The 20,026-nt window shown below is 36.9% G+C and overlaps 2 protein-coding genes across 10 annotated transcripts in view; both read left to right on the top strand.

Annotated features, from left to right (window-relative positions):
- grb10b (growth factor receptor-bound protein 10b) overlaps positions 1 to 3,831 on the top strand; it is a 132,764-nt gene extending 128,933 nt beyond the window's left edge. For all 8 annotated transcript variants that reach the window (XM_067400988.1, XM_067401041.1, XM_067401020.1 and 5 more), the window contains exon 17: positions 681 to 3,831. In XM_067400988.1, coding sequence (XP_067257089.1) covers positions 681 to 827 — 147 coding nt within the window. In that variant the 3' untranslated portion in view covers positions 828 to 3,831. The remainder of the gene's footprint in view (positions 1 to 680) is intronic.
- A 7,099-nt stretch (positions 3,832 to 10,930) lies between these two features.
- The window catches only part of ddc (dopa decarboxylase), a 36,432-nt gene continuing 27,336 nt past the window's right edge, over positions 10,931 to 20,026 (top strand). Inside the window, exons 1-2 of one of the 2 annotated variants that reach the window (XM_067401063.1) lie at positions 10,931 to 11,326; positions 19,714 to 19,938. In XM_067401063.1, coding sequence (XP_067257164.1) covers positions 19,738 to 19,938 — 201 coding nt within the window. In that variant the 5' untranslated portion in view covers positions 10,931 to 11,326; positions 19,714 to 19,737. The remainder of the gene's footprint in view (positions 11,327 to 19,713; positions 19,939 to 20,026) is intronic. The other variant, XM_067401058.1, reaches the window with a different exon arrangement.

Consider the following 20,026-nt stretch of genomic DNA (forward strand, 5'->3'; position numbering starts at 1 on the left):
TCTACCTTTTTTATTATAAAGCGACAAGAATTTTTTGTGCTCCAAATAAACCAAAATAACGACTTTTCAACAATATCTAGTGATGGCCAATTTCAAAACACTGCTTCATGAAGCTTAACGAATCAATTGTATCAGTTGTTCGGAGCACCAAAGTCTCAGATTTCGGCAGTTTGATAAATGATCCGAATCAATGATTCGAAACAAAAGATTTGTTAAGCTTCAAAGCAGTGTTTTGAAATTGGCCATCACTAGATATTGCTGAAAGTTGTTATTTTGGGTTTTTTTGGCACACAAAAATTATTCTTGTCACTTTATAATATTAAGGTAGAAGCACTGTACACACATGAACTGTTTTGAGTACCCTTCTGGATCTTGAGAGGTTCGGTGACATTGTTGGCAATAGAGGCCTCAGTGAGCCATCAGATTTGATAAAAAATATCTTAACTTGTGTTCCGAAGATGATGAACTTCAAAAGGTTGTGCCTTTAAACTGTGTTATTAATCAGGTATCAGGCTGTAAACATGTCAGTATGACTGCAATTGACATGCTCAGCAAGAATCTTTTCAAACTGTAGCTCAGCCAGGAGAAAACTGACTGCAGAATCATTTCAGAATGCATGAAACAGCATCTGCATATATAAAATGTTAATATAAATTACTGACTAATCGTCCCTTTTCCAGTGTGAAGAAGACGGTCAAATGTTTTTGAGCCTGGACGATGGCGCCACTAAATTCACAGACCTGATCCAGTTGGTGGAGTTCTACACGCTGAACAAAGGAGTTCTGCCTTGCAAACTTAAACACCCTTGCACCACTGTGGCCTTATGACCTCCATATGCCTGATTCCGCCTAAAGACACTAAAATACTTAAGAGGGCGTGTGCTGTGGTGTAATGCTGTGCTGCTGGGCTGGAGAAAAGCACACTGCGAGATCCCCTCTCTGTCAAGGAGAGAGAAAATCAAAACGACAAACACAAACAGGAACAGCAAGAAATAAAGGAAATAAAGCTTGTGTGTTAGCTGCTGATGAACCTCTCAGACACCTGCACACTCGATCGTGGCCAGAGCAGGTTCTCAGGACAATCATCCGGAGGGAGTTTTCAGGATCCGCGGTCTGAATTGTGCAGATGCGATAGTGGTTTGGGAAGAGCAGCAGAACACTCTTAAAAAAATCGCATATTTGATTTTATTTTGCACTCATGAACCAGGAACAAACAAGCTATGGCAATTGTTGCTTTCACAAATTAAGCAGGTTTGATTCTACAATGTCCTGTGAGATGTGGACAGCCGATTGGTTCATTCAGTACTGTGAAAAGACTTCTCCGTTTAAATTGTGCTTTCTATCCTTTTCACCTATAATCATTAGAATATTTAGACATTCTGTTTTTTTATGTGCTCATCGTCTTGAGCACACAACTCTCATTGCATAAATGCATTTGGCCTTTTTTTTCATGTTAAACTCTAGTTTAGTTCTTCCCCATCACAAAACATAACCTGCAGCACTCTCTACTGGCCATTCCAAGAAGTAACGTGTCACTCCTTCAAGGAATAGTTAACCTCAGAAAATTAAATTGGGTCATTTACTTCCCCTACTGTTGTACCAAAACCATATGACTGTCTTTTCCATAAACTATATTTCATAGACAGTTCATAGAGACCACAGCTTTCAGTTTACAAAAAGGACAAAAAAACATCATGAAAGTATTAAATGCAACTCATCAAGTCTTTTAAAGCCATATGACAATGTCGTATTCAAGACCAGCTCATCTGAGTTCAGGCCGAGACTTGAGTAGGTTGAGTATGAGTCAAGACCAAGATCTGAAGAGGGCCGAGTCTGAGTCAAGACAGAGATCAGAAGAGAGTTGAGTCTGAGTCAAGACAGAGATCAGAAGAGAGTTGAGTCTGAGTCAAGACCAAGATCATGAGTCTGGTCTTCATTTTGACATTCTTCTCCTCCGGCCAAGCTGGTGTCTAGCCTACTTTTGCTTCCAGAGTAAAGAAATTGTGATAATGATTCTTCAAAAAAAAAAAAAAAAAAAAAACAGAAATGAGTTTGTGAAGAAGGACATAAAGGTGAAAGAAATAATGCCCAAATTTTGTTTTTGAGTGAACTATTCCTTTAAACATGAGTAAACATGGCCTGACATCTTCACCACATCCTTTAGGAACGGTGCCTTGATTTTTAAGAGTCTGTTGAGTTCAGAGAAGAATAACCACTAAACCCTCTGCTGGGAACTTCGCCGTAGGTCGCAGTCTATCAGGAGCAAGATCAACAAGCTGGAATCTAACTGCTGTCATCTTTAGTCCTAGCTCCAGTCCGTTTTGTTGTTTCTGTTTTTCTCTCCATGTTTCGAAAGATTGTTTTGAGGACAGCACACTGTGAAGCCCGGGCTAAGAACACCCACAGAACAGCGGGGTTCAAATTTCTAATCTGCCTTGTCCATGGTACAACGGATGTGTAAAAAAACATTTTTCTGTACTTGTGATGCAATGTAAAGAAAGAGCCATGTTTTTAGTATGTACCTATATTGTATTAAACTAGATTGTGAGGGCATAGCCACCATGTCTCCAAGTTCACCCAGAGACCGGTACATAGATAAATGCAAATGACGCAATCATTTTTAAGTATTGCTTCAACAGATTTATTTATTTATCTGGATTTGATTACTTGAAATTTAGTTTCGTTTTTTTCTCAGCGCTGTTCGATAATATTCTTCCACATTTTTTTGTGAATTTTTCGGACCTCAATTAACAGGACCCCCTTTCTTGAAACTTTTAACACTAATTCTTCATCAACATCCCAATCTAGAACACAATTTTCATGGATTGTATGGTAGACATACAGTACATTCTGTTCTGTGGGTTTTATTGTTGTGTTACCTTACTTTCAATCCAACAGTGCAACCCTTGAACAGAATATTGTACATATATCCCTGACAGCTTTATTTCCATTTACGTTACTTGAACTATGGCGTCTACACAATTAAGGTCTATCCCTAGCAAATTTCCATACTGTTGTGAGTAGTTTTAACTGTCACAAAGTAACATTAATCTTTTTTTCATAGTTCGTAGATGTATTCTAAGACATATATATATAATTCATGTCCGTTCAGTTAAGTAAGGTATAATGTACAATCAGCCGGCTTTTATCACAAAAATAATAATAATAAAATAAAATAAAATAAAAAAAAATCTCAAAAAGCTGTTCCTAAAACAAAGGGGTTTAATTTGCAATAGTAACTGGCTTACTGTACATTATGCCACTCATTACAAGGTGTTACACGGTATCTATAAACTATTTGATTGCATGACATGGAAGAGATTGGCCAATCAGAATCAAGCAACCATGTAATAAGGATATGATATCAGTCTTTGTAAGATCAAGTAGTACTTAGATGATTAATGATTTATCCACAGAAATAGACTGCAGGGCTTAAGTCAGCGCTATTTTTATTCACTTGAATGTCTTTCTCATTGTCAGTTAAGTTAATTCAAGCCTTGTTTTAGGTTGAGTGTGTGTCATTGTTGATTTAGCTGCAGTTTGGGTGGGTCTTACGTTCACCAAAAGACACAAGCACATAAATGCATACACACACAAGCTTTGACATTATTGTCTTTATTTTTCAGGGTTTGATAAGTGAAGCTATACAATCAGCCAGCCAAGGACTAAACTAACTTTCAGTTACGAAGCTGATTGGTTAACATATTCTGCAACCAGTTTCGATGTACTCTTTTTCAAGTGTATCAGTATATCAGGATTTTTTCTGCCTGGTTCAGACAGATGGATGTATTGAGTTGTGACGGTATAGTTTTTTTTTTTTTTTTTTTTTTTTCTCTGAAATAATTTAAAGTGAAAGCATTATTTTTGGATTTTGCCAGAGAGGAAGTTGTAGGTTACCTAAAGTCTAGTTCACTATATGTTACTGGTGAACTAGGTAGTCTGAGTATCATTAGTGTTTAACTTACCTGTCAGTCAGTTGGCCGTTCAGTCTAAAGTGAGCAGAAAGTCTGTTCACAATCCAAATAGCTGGGGCATCCTTTCTGTGTTAACACCGTATTACATTACAATCACGTTGTCCATACAAATGTTTTTCATTTGCAGCATTGTTTCGTTTTTTAAATAGATCATGTAACATGTAGCTCAACAGGACACTATAGTTACACTCCATTCATGTACAACTAACTCAAGTTTGTAGATACCACACTGAATTTTTGGATGCAGATTTTTTTTTTTTCTCCACAATGGCATATACAATGAAGAAACTTGACTTATTTTAGTGCATTTTTATTATTTGGTTAAGTGTGTAAATATTGAATTTATTCTATTTTATGTTGCTTTGTCATGCTAATTGACCTTACAGAATATGTTTGCATCGAGCTGACAGGAAACTGGACTTTGAACTCTTTTAGTCATTGAAGGTCATTATTAAGCTAAATTGCTGTTTTAAAAACTCACTTATTCTCACAAATACTCTTATTATGAAAACGCTAACAAATTTATGCCTTGTAGATATTGTAGAAATGTTTCTTTAATATGAATCAAAGACGGAATTTCTTTGCATTTTCCCCAGTGTTGTTGAAAGGAGCTGGTAGCAGCATTTGCGAAATGTGTGATCTGTTGAGAGTTTATCATGAAAGAAATAAATGTCATTTTTATATTTAAAAGAAATGAATGTAACTGGGTTGCTCAGGGTTGAAGTGGAGGCTGTTTAAAAATGGTCCTGTGGACCACCAAGACTTCTCTGTATTTTTCTTTTTATTAAACTAACGGTGTACTTCTTTTTATAGAGTCTTTGACCACACTGTTGTGTTTTTTCTTTTCTTTTTTTTTTCCTTTTTTCTCTCTTGACGAATCTCTGGCCTTCAATATATTCCAGTTTCGTCTGGAATGACTGTAGGATTTGTATCATATAGCTTCCACAGTTTAATTTTTGGGTGAACTATCCAATTCTTAAAAGGAATAGTTCACCCAACAATTTGAATTCTGTCATCATTTACTCACCCTCAAATCATTGGACATTCTGCTAGATAACTCCTTTTGTGTTCCATGCAAGAATATGGAATGACACAAAGGCGAATAAATAATGACAGACTTTTAATTTTTGAGCGAACTGTTGTTTTAAAGCATATGTATATCAGGTGCCTCAAAACCCCACGGCCCATCCTCTCTCTCTTCACTAATGTCGACCTGAGAGGGTGTTCTTTCTCAGGTTATGGTTACTGATCGAGGATTTGTGACCATTTGTCACAAGTATAGTTGTGATGAAAGAGGAGGTCCTGCTTTTTATTACAGTGTTCATGTTATTGCATTATACATAAGTAGTCCTTTCTAATGAACAACATGTACTTAATGTGTAATTTTGTGGATCTCATTTTAATTTTTGCTCTTGTCATAGAAACAGTATAACAAATGTGACATGTGCACTGTAATGCAAAGCAGAACTTCTGTGACTTCTTCCACTGTATAGTTTATCAGAACCTTTACTAACAATTGGTATTTTTTTTTTTTTTTTTTTTTTGCTCAATGCAAAAAAAATCATGCCCATAAATGTAAGTAAAATAGAAATAAATATGGATCTATGTATTTCAGGGAATGAAACAAACAAACAAAAATATGGATAGAAAAAAATGTTTCTTCTTTTCAAAATCTGTACTGATAATGTGTTCTGTTTGGTTCTGTAAATAGCTGAATGGCTTACAAATTCTAACTGTAACCTTTTCAGGTATTTTTGTACAAATAAGGGACTGATATATTCTGTTTAGAATAAAGCATTAATTCATTGCAATATGTCAAGGTGTTTTTTGATATTATGTTAGGAAGCAAACATAACATACTTACATACATATGAATAAGTCACTAGCACTGGTAATGATCTGATTAGCATTTCAGTGTGTTAAACGTGTGTTGTAGGGCTTTGTAAGATGCTTATTTTAAGGGAACATGTGGATGAGTGGTGAGAGCAGCTTTCCTGTGTACAGCTGTAATATGTTAGATTTTTTCCCCCCTTGCCAAAACCCCTAAGTAATCTTATAGCAATGATAGTTTAAAGGGTTAGTTCACCCAAAAGTGAAAATTGTCATTAATGACTCACCCTCATGACGTTCCAAACCCGTAAGACCTCCGTTCATCTTCTGAACACAGATTAAGGTATTTTAGATTTAGTCTGAGAGCTTTCTGTCCCTCCATTGAAAATGTATGTACGGTATACTGTCCATGTCCAGAAAGGTAATAAAAACATCATCAAAGTAGTCCATGTGACATCAGTGGGTTAGTTAGAATTTTTTGAAGCATCGAAAATACATTTTGGTCCAAAAATAACAAAAACTACGACTTTATTCAGCATTGTCTTCTCTTCCGGGTCTGTTGTCAATCCGCGTTCACGACTTAGTTCTTCGTCCGTGTATTCGTGTTCAAATAAATATGGCTGAGCAAAAAAATGCAAGTCTTCCTCTGTGTTGAAATCCTTAGACATGTTTGTGAAGATTGTTTTGTTTACAGCGTGCATCTCCCTCAGACTGTAAATGAAGCTCGGGCGCACCAGATAACACATCAGCAGCGTCACTGCGGAGTTGTGAACGCGGATTGACAACAGACCCGGAAGAGAAGACAATGCTGAATAAAGGTGTAGTTTTTGTTACTTTTTGGACCAGACAAATTCAACAAATTCTAACTGACCCTCTGATGTCACATGGACTACTTTGATGATGTTTTTATTACCTTTCTGGACATGGACAGTATACCGTACATACATTTTCAATGGAGGGACAGAAAGCTCTCGGACTAAATCTAAAATATCTTAAACTGTGTTCCGAAGATGAACGGAGGTCTTACAGGTTTGGAACAACATGAGGGTGAGTCATTAATGACATAATTTTAATTTTTGGGTGAGCTAACCCTTTAAGGTTGCATTGCTTTACTCAGGTTTAGGCAGGGCAAGTTTATAGTACATTTTATGCATAGTATTTCATAGTGTTTACACAGGATGGATGGGTGAAAGATTAAAAAATATTCCTTTTTAATCTTATCAGCAATACAAATCATTTTGAAGGCTGTGTTGGAATTTAAAATGTGCATTACATTAACATAATTATTTTAATTCTGCTGCATCTCAAAAGTGAACTGTTCAACACATATACACAACAGTGAGCAATTCTCATAAAGGTTCTAAACAGAGAGTTGTGATCAGCAGATATTACACTACATTATATACAATAAGACTATATGCTGTATTATTTGTAGAATCACCTATTACAGTGTGATGCAAGCCATGTTCATGTCCACTAGAGGGCAGACAATCTCATAAACAGTAGGCCATTTCAATCATCCTCACCTAATGGTAGAAAGGTTTATTTTTCTCTATTTCAAATCAACTAAACTAGTTCTGTACATGAAATGAGTCCCCAGCAATGTGAGATATACATGACTGATGTGTCAATATACAGGATCTACAGAAGACTGATTTTAAATGGAATACCGATAGGCCTGTTTGAGTTTAACATGTAATTTAAAGTCCCCCTGTAGTCTTGTGATTTAACACCCTGTAATTTATCCCTTGAAACTCATCTTTGATCACCAAAATGACATATTTAAACATTTTTTTCAAAAAGTGATGCTTAAATGAGAATACTAGTGCATTGTTTATGAAGGCTATATCTTTAACACCAAGCATACAGTATCTCCAGACTCTGTTGATTTTCTCCTTGATTCTTTTAACTCAAAAGTACAGAATGTTATTGATAGCATTGCTCCTGTGAAAGTCAGGAAGAAGAGTGGCAGACAAAAAGCACCATGGAGAAACTCAACAGCAGTGCAAAATATGAAAAGACAATGCAGAAAAGCTGAGCCCATTTGGCGAAAGACAAAACTTGAAATCCACTATAACATCTATAAAGATATCCTTCATGCTTTCAATGTGGAACTAGGCAAAGCTAGACATAACTTTTTCTCAAATATTATAAACAGAAACTTAAACAACACCCGCACTCTTTTTGCTACTGTAGAGAGACTAACAAACCCCCCAAGTCAGATTCCCAGTGAAATGCTTTCAGACAGCAAATGCTGTGAGTTTGCTTCTTTCTTCTATGAGAAAATTAATAATATCAGAAAGGCGATCAGCACATCCTTGAGCTGCACTGGGGTAAAACAGATCAGATCACAACCTCAGAAAGTAGCTATTATGTCTGTTTTTGAAGCAATTGATGGTAAAATTTAGGAAGAAACAGTATTTTTTTTTTTTCAAACGTGTGTTTAACTGTTTAGAAGCAGATCTCCTAGAAGTGGTAAATGCCTTGCTTCTCTCTGGGACTTTTCCAAAATCCATAAAAACTGCAGTTAAGCCCCTCCTGAAAAAGAGCAATCTGGATAACACCTTATTGAGCAACTACAGACAAATCTTCCTTTCATAGGCAAGATCATTGAAAAAGTTGTTTTCAATCAGCTGAACAAGTTCTTAAGCTTGAATGGATACTTTGACAACTTTCACTCTGGTTTCCGACCGCATCACAGCACAGAGACAGCACTCATAAAGACAACAAATGATATTCGCCTAAACACAGATTCAGGTAAATTATCAGTGCTGGTTCTACTCGACCTCAGTGCTGCGTTTGACACTGTCGATCACAACATTCTTCTTGACAGGCTGGAAAACTGGGTTGGGCTTACTGGCATGGTACTTAAATGTTTCAGGTCAAACTTAGAAGGGAGAGGTTATTATATGAGTATCGGTGACCATAAGTCAGAGTGGACATCCATGACATGTGGAGTCCCTCAAGGTTCAATACTTGCACCCCTCCTGTTCAACCTATATATGCTGCCACTGAGCCAAATAATGAGAAAGAACCAAATTGCATATCACAACTATGCAGATGACACCCAGATTTACCTAGCCCTATCACCTAACGACTACAGCCCCATTGACTCCCTGTGCCAATGCATTGATGAAATTAAAAATTGGATGTGCCTAAACTTCCTTCAGTTAAACAAAGACAAAACTGAAGTCATTGCGTCTGGAAACAAAGATGAAGTTCTCAAAGTGAACATGTACCTTCACTGTAGGGGTCAAACAACTAAAAATCAAGTCAGGAATCTTGGTGTGATTTTGGAGTCAGACCTGAGTTTCAGTAGTCATGTAAAGACCGTAAATAAATCAGCATATTATCATCTCAAAATATTGCAAGAATTAGATGTTTTGTCTCCAGTCAAGACTTAGAGAAACTTGTTCATGCTTTCATCACCAGCAGGGTGGATTATTGTAATTGACTCCTCACTGGTCTTCCCAAAAAGACCATAAGACAGCTGCAGCTCGTACAGAACTCTGCTGCCAGGATTCTGAGCAGAACCCGAAAACATGAACACATCACACCAGTCCTCAGGTCCTTGCACTCGCTTCCAGTTACATTTAAAATTGATTTTAAAGTACTGTTACTTGTTTATAAATCACTCAATGGCCTAGGACCTAAATACATTGCAGATATGCTCATAGAATATAAACCTAACAGATCACACAGATCATCAGGATCAAGTCACTTAGAAATACCAAGGGTTCACTCAAAGCAAGGAGAGTCTGCTTTTAGCTGTTATGCCAGCCGCTGCTGGAACCAGCTTCCAGAAGAGATCAGGTGTGCTCCAACAGTAGCCACATTCAAATCCAGACTCAAAACATATCTTTTTATGTATGCATTTGCAGATTGAGCACTGTGCTATGTCCGAACTGTTTGCATTTTATTTTATATGTATTATCTTTTTATTCTTTTAATCACTTTTCCCATTTTTATTTCATTTGTAATGTATTTTATATATTTTATGTATCATCTTGTTATTTCTGATAGATAAGATATCTCCGGAAGGGGGATTAGGGCTGTGTGACGCAGTTTAAGGTGTCTTGGCAAAAGGGGAGATTGAAACTTTGTTTATCAGTTTGAAGTGCCTTAACAGGTTGCTAGACAGCGGTCCTGTCATGTGAGGTTTAGATCCACTCTGACGGACAACAACAACAAAAACTCCCTAAGACTTCCTAGCTCTTCTATCCAGATAGCAAAATTCTCTGTTTTTACTGTTATTTCTATTCCTTATGTTTTATTTTTATTATTCTTCTTTATGTAAAGCACTTTGAATTACCATTGTGTATGAAATGTGCTATACAAATAAAATTGCCTTTCCTTGCCTTGCCTAAAAACTTGATTTTCACTAAAGGGGCTATTTAAAAATTTAAACCAACAGTTGGTTTGATCATATTTGACCCAAACATGGGTTGAAACTATACCCAGCAATTTTTAGAGTGTAGTATGGAGTAAAACAAACAAACAAACAAACAAACAAAAAAATCATTATTTGTACTAATTGAGTTGTTCCATGAATATTCAGTTAAAAAAATAAATAAATAAAATAAAACATTTTTATCACCACACACTTTGGAACTACAAACCATCTTTTAGAAGAAAAAGTTGAAGAAAACTGTTCATAATTAGTTTTGGCAGAGAGTTTTGGCAGACATGCAATTAGCTCAGTTTCATCGCTAAAGGTTTTATTTTTATATTACAGTTTTATTGACCACATACATTGATTAATTGGTGGCTAGACCTGATAGATGTCTTTAATATATGGCTTTTGTCGATAGCTTTTCAAATAGTCTGCTTCTGTTCTATAGACTTTGGTTCCAGTGCTAATTCACTCAAGATGTGAGAGGGAAACCTGTGATCTAATGCAGATCTAATGACTAACTTTACAAGAAAACACATTTATTCCATCATACAATATATTATTGGCATATTGTTGAGTCATTTCAATGTGAAATGGCTGTAATCTGTACAGAGGCACTTCAGATGCCCCTAATAACTGCAAACTAACAGTTCCATAAAATATTAATATCTAAGACCAGGATAACCTGTATGAGATCTTACATATGATCTGGTATGTTAACCTTTTTTTTTATTCAATTGCTATATGTTAATATTGTGATAAAGTGATTAATGTGATTAGTGATATAATGGTCTGCACTGCACATCACAGAGGGGGTTGCATTTTTATGTAGACTTGTATTGGTCTGTATATCTGTAATTGTGGAAGTGTTTGTGGAAAGTGAACAGGTTCTCATTAACTCTATATGAATCAGCTCCTTTTGCCCTGCCTGTGTGCGCTCCTTTGAATGAAAGCCTCGTTCTGATTGGCCGTCTGAACGGTGGCAGGGCTGATAAACCCCCAGGCTTCCCTGCTGTTCCACATCACTCTGCTTTGCTCTGTGTGTATGTGTTCATATATATGTGTTTGAAACAAACAGAAAGCGCTTGAGGACCGACGAGAGGGACAGATCTTCTTTTTTGCCTGACACTGTAAGTACAATGAAAGCTATTAGAGGAAAGAGAGAGTTATTATGAGTGTAACACTTGTTGAGCGTTTAGAACACATTCCAGGTACAAGGTCCAAATACAGGACTATTATGGGATTTTGTGTGACATGCATAACTACTGAGGTCGATTGTCTTTAATTTCTCTTTCTGCATTTAGTTTTTTTTTTTTTTTTTTTTTTAAAGCATGTTGAGTTTATATTTAAAAGAAAAAAAAAATGTCACCAGTTAAATGTGATAAGTCAAATGTCAGCAGACTTTAGCTTTTACTAAATTATTACAACACGTGCTTCAGGTCAGCATTACATGCCATAAAGTATATATCTGCACTTGACAGCTCATAAAGTGTTTTCTGAGATGCCTGTAGCTTTACAAGTCAAAATCAGACTGATTATTAATGCAAGCTTTTATATGCAATTTTTCTTTCCTGAAATTTTTTTTAGGAACATTAGGATAATGAGTGATCCAACATGCTTCTTTGCATTTGCTGGGTTGTTTGTCTTCAGAAGTATATTCTTAAGTTTAATTAGCTTTATTTTTCATCAAGGACATTTGGGAATATATAGTAAAAATGCTAACAAAATACAAAAATAAATAAATAAAATAATAATAATAAATAATAATAATAATAAATAATAATAAATATATATATATATAATATATATATATATATATATATATATATATATATATATATATATATATATATATATATATATATATATATATATATATATATATATATATATATATAATATAATATAATAATCTTTTAGGCATAGTGCTAGGGTTTGTCAATGTAAGTTCATGATTTGTCCTCAAATAGCAAATTTATGTTTGTACACATGTGCAAAGATGAACAACTTTAATAGTACTTACTAGTACGTAATCAAAATGACCAGCCACCTTCTGGATGAGTCATCACTTGCATGCATGCATACACACACACACACACACACACACACACACACACACACTCACTGACACATCTCAATCCATTTGTATTATGTGGATTAGGGTGAAGAGATAACAGGCATACAAATAATAGTCACTGTCAACAACCCTGCTGATACAGCCAGAGCTCTTTTAGAACAATGCTTTCACCAAACTCTCTTTATGTTATATTTGCTCTATTCTATAAATTCAATTTTAAGGTCAAATTTAACAATTGTCTACATGTCATTGTGTGAAGACAATCAGTTTAATTATTTCGAAAAGTTATTGTGAATTAGCTGTGCCAGCATATGGTTAAAACTTTAGGTTGGAAAGTTCAGATCATTGTTCATTTTGTTATAGTGTGTATTTGGCAACCTGTGATGTTCTTATCAGCAGAATATTGTTACTCATGTGCAGGGATGATGGTTGATACTTTTTTTTCATATTCTCACGAATAGAATTAATTTGTGCGCTCTGTATGAAGTGCATTCATTATTTCACAAAATATGCTGCAAAGTTATTTTCATTTACTAAAATGTATAACCGTCTCATGTGTTTTTAACACAAAACTAGTTACACCACTTAATTAAGGGGGGATTCAGTTTGCCTAACCACAGATTAAGAAGGTAAAGATGCTCACAAAATAAATCAACCATTCTTTTATACAACCATGAAAACAAAAAATAGTCACCACACAAAGCGGAAATGCAAGAAAAAGACAAATCACATTCAAAACAATATAATGGATAGGTGCATTGCAGAAGTTGGGCAATAGGTTACACAGTTTTGTAATGTGAAGATAGTGGTGTGTGTGTGAGAGAGAGTCTTAACTGAGGGTATAAAGTTCATCAAACAATGTCCAAAGTAGTAGTTGTCCCTTAGATGATGATTAATCCAATTATTGACGATGAATTCGATTCAACCAATAATAGTTCAAGCTCCAGACGTTTCCCCATCAAGTGCAGCCATAAGTAAGCCAAAAACCACAAGCTTACATCCATCTGGGCTTAAAGTCCATATTGAGCTCTCACCATGCGGTGTTAAATTCACCGATAAAGGGTCCTTTTTAAGTTGAGCTTGAAATAGAACATTTCTCAACCAGGACATAGCACAAATGCAGTATAGCCATGCTTCCTACTGCTGCTGTTCTGCTCACTTCCTCTAAAACCTCACCTTTACTTAAGGAGCTCAATTAGGTGCTATAGCACCCCTAGCAGTGAGGAAGAAAACTGCAGACAAAAGACTTAGTAACAGGCTTGTCTGTTACATATCCCCCTCCTCATTAGAAGACTTAATACATCCATAAAAAGGTTTCAAATTTTGAACATGATAAGAATCAACAGTGTCCGGATTATCAAGGAATGAAATGGCATAATTAACTGGACCTAGACGTTTATGAACTTTAGCAGGGCCTTTCCATCTAGGAGACAGTTTTGCCATGACCATGACTTCAAAGTCCTGTTAATCCGTTCGGTGAGATTAGTTTGAGGGTGGTATGCTGTAGTTAATTTCTGGATAACTCCCCATTGTTTGCAGGCAAGACTTAGCAAATGGGATGTAAACTCTGCTCCTCGGTCAGATACCAAATAGACAGGAGTTCCCCACCTTGTAAAAATCTCCTCAACTAAAATACGGGCAATTTGTGGTGCTTTGGCCACTCTCAATGGAAAAAGCTCCACCCACTTTGAACAGTAGTCGACTACAACTAAAAGATGCTCATGTTGTTTAGAGCTCTTAGGGAAGGGGCCCATCAAATCCACACCCAGCATGTACCCAGGTTCTACCACTGGTGTTGATTGCAAGTAACCTGACAGCTTGGAAAATGATGGTTTATACTTTTGACACGTTTCACATTCCTTACAGTATTTCCATACATCAGCTCTTAAACTTGGCCAGTAAGCAACTTCCATCAGTCGTAGTAATGTTTTAAGCCGACCCAGGTGCCCACTTAAGGGATTTTCATGGGCATACTTGAGAAACTCACCTCGAAGACAAGCAGGTATTACTAGTTGGAACTTTGATCCTTTCCGACCGTCTGGGACACTACGAAAAAGGAAGCCATTTTCCAGGACATAATGCATTCGGGAAGGATCAGGATTGGGCTGGCAAGCAGCCTTGTTGCATAACTCCTGAATTTCTGGATCAGCAGACTGTGCAGTAGCAATATCAGACCAGTCTACCGGTAAGTTGGATGGAGTTATAGAAGAGCTGGTAGATTTGACCATAGCTAACAGATGAGGTGGAGTAGTCTCTAGGCTGCGTGACAAGGTATCTGGTACCACGTTGCACTGTCCCTTTCTATACCTGACGCTGAACTCATATCCTTGTAGACGAATGGTCCATCGCGTCAGTCTTGATGAAGGTTTGGGATGTTGGAAAACCCAAGTCAATGCAGCGTGATCTGTAATCACCTCAAATGGTCTGCCCTCCAAATAGGGTCTCCATTTTTCAATGGCCCACAACACAGCTAAACATTCCTTTTCTGACACGGAATATGAGGACTCTGCTCCATGAAGAAGTCTAGACGCGTAAGCAATTACATGTTCCTCTCCATCTGACTCTTGTGTCAAAACAGCTCCAAGGCCAATATCACTTGCATCTGTTTGGACCTTAAAAGACTTGTCAAAATCAGGAGGAGTTAAAACTGGAGCTTTAGTTAAGTCACTTTTGATCCTTTCAAAAGCCTCTTGACATGCCTTAGTCCATGTCCAAGTGGATTGCTTCTTCTTTAGAGCATGAAGCGGTGCAGCTTTTTCTGAAAAATTTGGTATAAATCTGTGATACCAACCTGCCAATCCCAAAAATCTTTGTACTTCCTTGTGTGCTTGTGGTACTGGAAAACCACAGATGGCTGCTACTTTGGCAGGATCAGTCTTAACACCTTCTCCAGATACAATGTGACCCAGGAAAGTGAGAGACCTCTGTACAAGGTTGCATTTCTTGAGATTCAAAGTCAGTCCTGCTTGAGTCAAACAATTGAAGACTTGCTTCAAATACTGTAAATGCTCCTGCTCATTTTTGGAATATACAACAATATCATCGATGTATACAAAGCAACATTGTCCTTTCATGTCTTTTAGCACATATTCCATTAATCTTTGGAAAGAGGCAGCTGCATTTTTAAGTCCAAAACGGAGACGTAAGAATTCAAATTGCCCAGCCAAAGTAACGAATGCAGTTTTAGGAATGCTTTCAGGTTCCATCTCAACTTGCCAGTAACCACTTTTTAAGTCCAATGTACTGAAAACTGAGGCTCCATGCAATGATTCCAGTATCTCTTGAATTTGTGGCATGGGGTAGCCATCTAAGTGTTTCTTTGTGTTAAGCCCACGGTAATCCACACAGAGTCGTGAACCTCCATCTTTTTTAGGTACAACCACCACTGGTGAAGCCAATGGTGACACAGAAGGACGGATGATGTTTTTATCTAGTAGTTCTTGAATCTCTTTGTTAATGAACTGCTGCTTATCGAATTACACTCTGTAGGCTCTTTTCCTGACCGGTACCTCGTCAGTGGTAATTATATGATGACTGACAATCTTGGAATGTCCAACTTCATGGGTGCAAACAGATGGCCAATCCTTCATCAAATTCTCCAACTGGGATTTAAATTGAACTGTGGTATCAGTGTTCATGATTAGCTGTTGAACAGATTGTGAAAGTTATTCAGATATTTTTGGAGTAGGTAAGGCAAGATAGAACTGCACAGAAGGTGAAGGAGATGATTCAGGAAATAGAAGAGGAAATAATTCAACAGAATCCCCATCATCGTTAAATGGCAAGCTGTACTGTGTGTTCTTGAAATCAAGGACAATTCCAGATGAAATCAAGAAATCCATCCCAAGGATAATCGGGACAGTCAAATCCGAAACTTTCATCACATACAATGTCAGCTTGAGTTGTTTACCCTGCAGATTACATTCACACTCAGACATTCCTATGGCAGTCTGCATTTGTCCATTTGCCAGCATAAAAGTTTGACCTTTACTTGACTTCCACTGTTCTCGATGATGCAACTGCTTCCAGCATGACTCTTGAATTAATGATAGCGTACTTCCTGTATCTACTACGGCTTGGAAAAATCTGTTACGAAGCAATATTGGTAAGGTGATCATTTTGAACTATGGTTGTACCGGTTGTTGGACACACTGTACTACACGAGTGTTAGCAAGTGATGACTTAGGACCTGAATCCTTATTAGGCTGGACTTTCTTCTTTTGAGACTCTGTGTTGACATTACTCCAATACCTTCTAGCTTCTCCAAAGTCTCTTTCAATTTGGGTACCAATTCTCACTAACTCTGCAACATTCTGTATTGAACCTCGTAGCAAGCTAGCCAACCGAGGGTTACAATTTCTCAGGATAGCTTGCAAGATTTCTCGCTCAGGCATATCCCGTTTCCATCTCAGACAGAGGGCTCTGTAATGGAAAGCAAAATCTCTTATACTTTCTTGCGCCCCTTGTTTCTTTTCTATCAGACGTCTTGCTGTTTCATCTTCATAATCTTCACTTAAGAAGGAACATAGGAAAACATCTTTAAATTCTTGCCATGTGTGAACATTTCTTCTTTCAGCAAGTCACCAGTCCTTTGCAGTGTCCTTCAAGACAGAGGTGAGAGAAGCTAACATTTCATAATCTGAAAGAGGTCGAATAGCTAGGTATTCTTCACATTGTTCTATAAATGCAACTGGATCATCACTGCTACCAAAACTCGGAAACTCTATTTTCACTGGAGGTTGGGAATTAATAGCCGTGGTGTTTCCGATAGTTGTTAGATGAGTTTGACTTTGTTGCACCTGATAGGTTTGATTTTGGACTTTATGAATTGGTGGGGCAACATACGGGCTTGGAGATGGCTGTATAGGAGTAGACATGTGAGGAATAAGGGACTTGAATTTGCTGTCAATTTGAATATCTCGTCTCTTTAGACAATCCACCATTGACTTCCCCAAATCTCTAATGCTAAATTCAAGTTTTTGTTGAATCCTTTCACACTCTCTTTCAATGCGGTAAGTCGGCTTTTCTTCCACTTTCCTGCATTTACATTCTATTTCAGACTGAGAAAAACTATCATTCACCTTTTTAACACAGTATTCCACTCGTGTCTCAAGGGTTGTGACCTGGCCTATCAATTGTCTCAATTGTTCTGCAATGGAAGCGTTTGGGGTGAGCTCATATCTGTCTACCACTTCAGGAGGTGGTGGTGGAAAAGGATCAACATCATCAATATCCTCTGCATCATCAACTGCTGCATTTTCCTCTTCAGAATCAATGTATAACTTTAATGTATTCTTTGATTGGTTCTCTTCTAACCCCAAATGGTTCACCGGTGAAGTCCTGAATGGGCTCATACTCATCCCCTGTCTCAGAGTGTTGGCTTGCCATATCCTAACCTTCTTAAACAGCCAATAAATGCAAGAGTCCCCATACGGGCCACCAAATTATAACCGTCTCATGTGTTTTTAACACAAAACTAGTTACACCACTTAATTAAGGGGGGATTCAGTTTGCCTAACCACAGATTAAGAAGGTAAAGATGCTCACAAAATAAATCAACCATTCTTTTATACAACCATGAAAACAAAAAATAGTCACCACACAAAGCGGAAATGCAAGAAAAAGACAAATCACATTCAAAACAATATAATGGATAGGTGCATTGCAGAAGTTGGGCAATAGGTTACACAGTTTTGTAATGTGAAAATGGTGGTGTGTTTGTGAGAGAGAGTCTTAACTGAGGGTATAAAGTTCATCAAACAATGTCCAAAGTAGTAGTTGTCCCTTAGATGATGATTAATCCAATTATTGACGATGAATCGATTCAACCAATAATAGTTCAAGCTCCAGACGTTTCCCCATCAAGTACAGCCATAAGTACAGCCATAAGTAAGCCAAAAACCACAAGCTTACATCCATCTGGGCTTAAAGTCCATATTGAGCTCTCACCATGCGGTGTTAAAGTCACAGATAAAGGGTCCTTTTTAAGTTGAGCTTGAAATAGAACATTTCTCAACCAGGAAATAGCACAAATGCAGTATAGCCATGCTTCCTACTGCTGCTGTTCTGCTCACTTCCTCTAAAACCTCACCTTTACTTAAGGAGCTCAATTAGGTAATATAGCACCCCTAGCAGTGAGGAAGAAAACTGCAGACAAAAGACTTAGTAACAGGCTTGTCTGTTACAAATGTAAACTGCTAAAATAAATCAAATATTATTTACCTCAATAAATAAATAAAAGCAAGAATCTAAATATTAATTAAAACTGTAGGCTAACACCTTATTTTACAGTTACATTTATGTTACATGTAGTTACTGTAGTAATATATTAAAGGGTTAGTTCACCCAAAATGAAAATAATGTAATTTATTACTCACCCTCATGTCGTTTTACACCCGTAATACCTTTGTTCATCTTTGGAACAAAAATTAAGATATTTTGATGCAATCCGATGGCTCAGTCAGGCCTCCATTGCCAACAATGTCACTGAACTGCTTCGAAGCTTTCTTAATCCTTTATTTCGAATCAGTGGTTCGGAGTGCCAAAGTCACGTGATTTCAGTAAACGAGGCTTTGTTTACATGATCCGAACCACTGATTCGAAACAAAAGATTCGTAAAGCTTCGAAGCAGTGTTTTTAAATCGGCCGTCACTAGATATTGTTGAAAAGTCGTTATTTGGGGTTTTTTTGGAGAACAAAAAGTATTCTCGTCACTTTATAATATTAAGGTAAAACCACTGTACTCACATGAACTGTTTTGAATATGTCTTTAGTAGCTTTCTGGATCCTGAGAGGTTCAGTGACATTGCTGGCAACAGAGGCCTCAATGAGCCATCGGATTTCATCAAAAATATCTTAATTTGTGTTCCCAAGATGAAGGTCTTATGGGTGTAGAACGACATGAGGGCGAGTAATTAATGACAGAATTTTCATTTTTGGGTGAACCCTATAATAATAATATAATGCACTTTAAATATAATATAATAATAATATAATGCACTTTAAATCATGCATAATTACATGCAAGTAACCAAACCATATCCTAACCCTGTAGTAATTACATGTAGTTAGTTATTATTAATCCGTACTTAGATTTATAATTACACTGTAACACAGACACCTTAAAATAAAGTGTAACCAAAAACTACAAGAGTAATAATACTAAAACAACTCTGAAAAGCTGTAGGATTGTTTACTGATCTACTGATCAGAATTCTTAAAATAAAAAATGAAATAATCACTGAAACTAATGTATTGTTGAGGATTTCCTATTTTATACCTTGAACGTGGCCTTTGGCTCTAGTATTCCTGTTAAGATATACTGAGAGTCATGTTGTCCATGAAAACAGTCTCAATCACACTAATATAATTACATCTCTCCTCATTTGAGGACATTAAGAAGAACCTACATCAGATTGTCTTTTATTCTCCCCACTGAAGGACTCCTCTCTTTCAGCCAAAACGATGGACGCTGCAGAGTTCCGGAGACGTGGGAAGGAGATGGTGGACTATGTGGCGGATTATTTAGAGAACATTGAGAAGAGGCAGGTTTACCCTGATGTGGAACCTGGATATCTGAGGTCGTTGATTCCCGAAGAGGCCCCGGAGGAGGCAGAAAACTATGAGGATGTGGTCAAAGACATAGAAAGGGTGATCATGCCAGGGGTGAGTCAGTACTAACCAGCTACAGTATGACCACATTTTCTACTGGTAAGATTTATTAAGGCTTCATATTTTAATAGGATGTTCTCTT

This window comes from Chanodichthys erythropterus, chromosome 2, assembly GCF_024489055.1.
Source record: "Chanodichthys erythropterus isolate Z2021 chromosome 2, ASM2448905v1, whole genome shotgun sequence".
In the NCBI taxonomy this organism is placed as follows: Eukaryota; Metazoa; Chordata; class Actinopteri; order Cypriniformes; family Xenocyprididae; genus Chanodichthys; species Chanodichthys erythropterus.